The 6,729-nt window shown below is 35.1% G+C and overlaps 1 protein-coding gene and 1 long non-coding RNA gene across 4 annotated transcripts in view; both read right to left on the bottom strand.

Annotated features, from left to right (window-relative positions):
• Positions 1-1,789, bottom strand: part of LOC103391003 (uncharacterized) — a 9,901-nt gene extending 8,112 nt beyond the window's left edge. Inside the window, exons 1-2 of one of the 3 annotated variants that reach the window (XM_025063261.1) lie at positions 1,607-1,789; positions 501-815 (exon numbers count right to left, since the gene is read on the bottom strand). In XM_025063261.1, the coding sequence (XP_024919029.1) occupies positions 501-815; positions 1,607-1,655 (364 nt within the window). In that variant the 5' untranslated portion in view covers positions 1,656-1,789. The remainder of the gene's footprint in view (positions 1-500; positions 816-1,606) is intronic. The other 2 variants (XM_017039258.2, XM_008327107.3) reach the window with 2 other exon arrangements.
• Positions 1,790-4,748: 2,959 nt separating this feature from the next.
• On the bottom strand, positions 4,749-6,002 carry LOC112488166 (uncharacterized). Its single transcript, XR_003051961.1, has 2 exons — positions 5,724-6,002; positions 4,749-5,606 (listed from the first exon to the last, which is right to left on the bottom strand). It is a non-coding gene; the product is annotated as an uncharacterized LOC112488166 (long non-coding RNA).
• Between the last annotated feature and the right edge of the window lie 727 nt (positions 6,003-6,729).

The following is a 6,729-nucleotide window of genomic DNA, read 5'->3' as shown; positions in this document are numbered from 1 at the left end:
TTTTCCTTAAGTGCATCTTTTTACTGCTGTGTGTTTATATGAGATGGCTATCTGGCTTTCTGACTATGGTCTGATCAGACAATTTACTTCCTCAGTAACCCTATAAATTAAATGTTTTAAGCCAGAAAACATTTTCTAAAGACAGGACCTTTTACTCACCACAGGTGGATATTTGGTCAGTGTAGGAGCTGTGACTGATGTAATTACTGACGGAGCACTTCAATAGACCATGCACATGCTGTTTCAAGGTGATGGTCTTGTTCAGATGGTTTCCAGACAGGAGTTCATTCTCTGTCAGTGGACTTCCATTCAGAGTCCAGCTGTACTGAGGATCGTCTCCTCGCTGAGAGGAGCACGACACCTTCATCTCTCCCAGGAACAGACACTCAGTGGAGAAACTGACAGAAGACACTGGAGCTGCAGGACAAAACACTTTGTCACTTAAACTCTGCAAAAGAATCAGATATGTATGTGGTCTGTGCAGAAGAAAAGATGTTTACCTTGAACATGTATGTTCACAGTCTGTGTCTTAATTAGACGTCCTTCATAATATAGTGAAACCTTATGTTCACCACTGTCAGTCCTGCTCAGGTTATTGATTCTTAATGTTCCATTATCAGGAGTAAAGAAGAATTTATTTTCAGTGTAGTAACGTATGGATCCCTGTTTAATTTCTAATAATGTTTTTGTGCTGTTTTTTAATAGAACCGTTCCTTTGTCGTTGACTTTGTCCATCAGCTGGAGAACCAGAGTTCCTCCCAAAGGTCCGTAAAACTGAGCTCCATTCTGTCTGCCATCACAGAAGTTTTCCATGCCTAGAATGTCAAAGCAACAAGAAACAGAACTAACCTCATCAGTAACTACTGGAAGTACAGTGTTGGTCATAAAAATTTACAGCAGATCACAGTTCCAGTGTGTGTCAGATTCAAGCTGATTTTGAGTCGTTGTCCGTCTTAGATATTTACAGTTCAGTCCTTTCGCTCTGTTTTTTCTGGTGCATCTTTTTACTGCTGTGTGTTTATATGAAGGGACTCTCTAGCTTTCTGTCTATGGTCTGATCTGCCCATTTATTTTCTCAGAAATCCTACAAATCAAACGGTTTAAGCCAGAAAATGTTTTCTGAAAGAAGGGACATTGACGGAAAAAAGTAACATTGGATTACAAAAGTATAAGAAAATCAAATAACACTACACTGACAATACAAAATGTGTAAAGTCAGATAAGAAAATATTCTTTGTCAAAATAAAAGCCTAATTTTGGCATATTTATTTTGGATGTTCTATTAGTCTTGTGTCTGTTATTAGCCTGTTATTTTCAGTAAATCTTTATCATCTATAATTATTGACTATAATTATTAACTGAAATAAATGTATCTACTACCCATTCTCAGCACAACTACCCCATCACACTATTACATTTTTGTTGCATGGGGAGTGATACACAAATGTGTTTGTGAAATTGTGAAATTTGATTAAAAAAAATTAGTAGTCATTAAAAAGTTGCAGAAATTAGATATAAAAATATATTCAACCTTTAGAAATATTGAAGAGGTCGAAGAGGTCACTTAAACATGATTATATTAAATCTAGTTTAAACGAATGCTCACCGTGGGAAACTCTGAGGAGAATCAGGAAAAGTCCAAGCACAGCTTCCATTTCACCCTTCACTGACTTAACTCTGCAGCTTTCCCAGAAAACCACTTTAAAGCAAACATGCAGTTGATCAGAACAGTCACTGAACCTCAGATGAGAATGTCTGATAACTGTTCAGGTCGTGTTATCATATAGTATAAGTATTTATGTTCTGATCAGAGAGGACATGAGGAAGTAGAGGCCTTAGTAGAAGTAGAAACCACTTCCCCTTTAGTCTATAAAAAGCAGGTAGTGTTGGTGCACAGATAAGATCTGTTTCTTGCAAATTCAACCTATAATGGTTTCTGGCATCTCATCAACTATAAAGATATACCATGCATAAGTTGAATGTCATAATAATACTCAGAGTCGTGAATGTTTGAGTTTATTTTTTTATCCAATCATATTTCAGCCTCATGTCTTGCCATGGTGAAAGAAACCTGTCATAAAGCCGTCAGACTCGGTGGTGTGGGCGCTGAGGACTTAAAATGATTGGTAATTAGATTGTTATTTAACCAATCAGATTTTGAGTAGGCATGGCTGACACACGTTACGATGGCGATTTGAGTGATTTGATTGGAGGGTCAAAGAACTCGAATTTAGCAAACAGTACCTAGCGACTTACACGCTCGAAATTTAAGTTAATTCTGCGTCCATTGCTCCAGGACACCGTCGAGCGTCATTCTCTGTATTCATCGATTAAAAAAAGTATACGATTAATAAGAAAGGACAGACTCGACTTTCAGCATTAGAACGAATGGCGATAGAAAAAGACGTGTTGTTAGCTTTACAACACATGGATAATCTGTACAACCGAGTAATTGAAATCAACTGCAGAGAGGAGGGTGCATTTTGTGTACAACTAAACTCTAGTTTTGGTGAGTAAAATTAGTTTTTAAATAATATGCATTCAATCTTGAGGTGAGAAATAGAAGAAGTAGTTATTTCAAACGTTTGTGCACATGTTTGAAATAACTACCGGGTTATGGAACGTCACACTTTGTTGGGAGGTGTGAAAATATGTTAGCTAAAGACTCCACCACCAGGTTTTGTAGTACAATACGTGGTTTTCGAAGAACGCGCAAATGTTTAGACAAGTCCGGGATTTTCCGCATAAATGTGGACGGGATATGTCCAGTTAGACCAGAGGTTGTTCGGAGGTGGTAGGCCACCATTTGAGGCCATCTTGGGTCCATTATCTTTGGGTAGATGAAATGAATGAGAAATACCAGCAGGGGGAAACCTTTTACCTAAAAAGGCTTTTAGTCAGCACTCAGCAGCAGCTTTAATAATAGCAGTAATCGATGAACAAATAAATCTGTGATTGCCCTTAGAGACATAGTCCTTAAGATTTCTCAGATGTTTTGACAACAAATGTAGGAAGTTATGTTTTTTAAAAAATGCACAATTGCAACTGTAATGGTTTATTTATGTTTATATTTATTTAACTTTCTTTATATATTGTGTTTAATTTTGAACTGAACTTAATAAAATGTTGAGCTAGAACTTCAATCATTCTCTATATTTTATTTACACCCAAAAACAAAAAGCATTACATGTTGTAAAGTGAAAGCATTACAAAATGTTATACATAAAAACGCACTATTTCAGTGGAAGATTCCAGTCATTTTAAGAAAAACTCAAATTGAATAAAGATAAAAATCAGCTATGTGATCTTTATTATGCATTTCGTTACTGCTGTTCAAATATACAGTGCTTGGACAATCAGAGACACCAAGTAAAAAGTTTCTGTTCACCATGCAGGGATTTGGGCTTGTATTTATATAAGGGCTGTTGAAATTAAACATTTTATTCGTATTAATCAGAGGATTGCTGTAGATTATTATGATTAAATCTGAGTAATATTGTTCTCAATAAACTGCAAGTAATCATCAGGTTTGATATGGTATTTTACGGTCAAAGTGCTTTGGTGAAATATTTTTTTTGTTCTGCACTGTGTGTAAATAATGTGTATATACTGTGTATGGACAGTGGACGGTGTTAAAATGCAAAACAATTTTGATCTAATTCATATATTACTTCATACTACAATATCGTATCCATATTCTACAGCACTTTATTGATTTTTTTTAATTAACATGCAAATATTTATGGTGTTAGTTCATTTTTGTGTCTTTTAGGTCTCTGACTGCTTGTTGATTCTACAGGAACTGCATATATTTGTGAGTATATGAGACTATGAGTCAAAGAATCTTTATTTTTTTTATTATTATTCCTTTCTTCTCTAGCGAATACAAATGTAAATCCCTATGTTCCAATTCTAGTTAAATTGTTTTTTTTAACTCAATATACGTTGTGCCTACAGTATCACAGTATATCACAATATATGTTGTATCATTACCCCTGTATCCTGATACATATGGTATTGCCAGATTCCTACTAATACATGTTTTTACAGGTTTTTCATACACAGTGACAGTCATGACACATTTAAAATAAAATCCATCGAATTTGTTCAAAATTCTTCTTGCAGCTTTTGGAAAAAATGTATACACATAATTTAATTGTGAGATTCTTAATTCAAGCCTTAGAATCTGCATGAATCAACAAGTTACAAAATATTAAATCATCACTGGAGATCAAGAACAGTGTAAATTTAGTTTTGCAATTATCTATACTATTTTATACATCATTATCCTGCTTGGTTTTTTGTTCTTGGAAAGTACAGATCAGTGTTGCTTGAACATCCACGATCATAAGGATTTGTCTTCCAGTTATACAGCAGATCCTGAAGAAAAAGAGAAGGAAACAAACAGATTTAATATTTACGGCTATGCTAGTGAACACTGTCATTTATATTTAAACTTTAACTTTAAATCCAGTCATGCCTCACCTGATTTCTTTTTACGCCTGCGTACACAGCAACAAACACATAATAGTATCATCAGAACAAACACTGCCCCCCCGGCTATGGCCACTGCGATCATGAGAATCAATCTTTTTTCTAAGAAAAAAAGATAAAAGAACAGATGAGGACACGTTAAAAGGACAATCAATTATATGTAGAAATATTCAATGTCGGCCAATTATGACACTTAAAAACAATAATAAATGGCCTTAAACCTCTATCAAATATCTCAAAGGTCATGGTCTGTCAAAAGGGTTGGAATTTTTTTTTTTTTTCAGTGTATGTGAAAATAGTTTCAAAGAAATAAGTTCCTTATGTTAAGTTTTTTTACTTTACTAACATTTCATTTTATTTATTATTTTAGTTTAGTCTTGGGTAAAAGATAATGAGACATGACCAACATTTATTATATTTAGTTCAGTTAAAAAATAATGTTGTTTTATAAATTTTATTTAAAAAAACAAAGCTTGTGTTTCTTGTCCCTTACACAAAAAGAAATGGTTTGATCCTCCCCAAAATATTAGGCTGTAAATTAGATCCAGTGTGTATGGTGAATTTGCCTTAACATGCATACTACTATTGCCTCCTGTTGGATTTATTGCACAATTGCACATGTTGGTAATTTGTGTGGGCCACAGGAAATGTGGAACAGTCACATTAAGGATATGATACAAAAGACCGCTGTTACAAAGGTGATTATATATGTTTCTTTAAGACAAAATTGGTTGGGTCTATGTTCTACTTCTCAACATGCTTAAAATGTTATTACAAGTGCTGTACTAGAACTGGTGTCCTCTGAACCAGACAATATTATGGTGAATAGTATCTTCATAGGTAACAGCACGTTATTTCTTAACAGACACAAATCCATGTTTCAGAGGTTTTAATAATAAAATAATTCAGTTTAAATAATCAAATTTCCAAGTTTCTTTTTAAAAAGCAGGCTGCAAGGCCAACAAGAAAAAAATGACTTGTGTTGAACTAAATGATATTGGAATAAATGTGTATAAAAAATATATAATAGTGGACTCTAGTTGTAATCAAGGAAAACCTGAGCACAAAATAAGCATTTTGTAGTTTTGCAGCAGTTCTCAAACTATGGCACCCTCTATTTTGATGTCTGTCAGCGCACGGGAAGGCGAGGAACGTAATTTCGATACCTCTGTATGTTCTGTACATGTGAAGGTATTGACAATAAAGCTGACCTTGACCTTGACCTTGACCTTTAGTTGTGTCAACACAGGAGTGGGCCAAAGTGAACCTGCTCACCTGAGCATTATATTTGTGTGTGTGGTTTGGCTTTGATAAATAGTCTAATAATAAGTCATTTGTCTTGAATCTCTTCTTCCCATAATGATGGGGAAGATGGTACAATGTGTAAATGGTTTAAGGAACCACTATCCAAAGAACCTATGCAGAGAACAATCCACTGTCAATCCGAGGAGAACACTGGCCAGTACACAGAACATCCTAATTTCCAATCAGACATTGTGTGTTTTATTACTTGCCTTGAACATCCATCTGTATGCTGGTGGTGCTCACCAGGACCCCATTTTGATCAAACACCTGTGTTGTGTAGTGACCGGAATCACTATGCTGCAGGTTTGAGATTTTAAAAGTTCCGTTATAGATGAAGAACTCTGTCCTGTTTCTAAATCCCTCGTGCTGTACGGTAAACTTCTCTTTCTTCAGGGTGAACACATTTGTCATTTGTCCATCGTCGAGTTGTTTTCTGCAAAACACCTGATGACCACTTGCATTGCTAATCACTTGCATGAACAACGTTTCTCCTGCAGGAAGTGAACATTCAAGAATGTTGTTTGTCTTCTCACACTGATTTCCTGTAACTGCAGCAAAAAGTAAATCAGACTGTTGGATATTTACCATTTTGAATGTTTAAAAATGTTGTTCTTACCATGAGTTACACCTCCCATCATTGTCAGAAGAACAAAAACGTGATTCATGGTTTTTAAATCAATTTAAATGATTGCACACAAACACAAACTCCTAAAATAAATCAATTCAAATGTGCCGTTTGGCTCGATACAGGAAGGAAATGTGCCTTTTGTTGGCAGGAGGGGTTACATGACAGGAAATGATGTAATTTTCTTTCACTTCTCTCTTCAAATGCTACATTCTTTGTTCTGTTGTTTTTAGGATATTGGCTACGCCCATGGTACTGTTATCATTGATGATCAGGGTTTATTCACTTTTTACTTCAGAGCCAGA

This window comes from Cynoglossus semilaevis, chromosome 15 (assembly GCF_000523025.1).
Source record: "Cynoglossus semilaevis isolate Cse_v1.0 chromosome 15, Cse_v1.0, whole genome shotgun sequence".
NCBI lineage: Eukaryota > Metazoa > Chordata > Actinopteri > Pleuronectiformes > Cynoglossidae > Cynoglossus > Cynoglossus semilaevis.
Note: the sequence above shows the minus strand (reverse complement) of the source record. Positions and strands in the feature narration are given on the sequence as shown.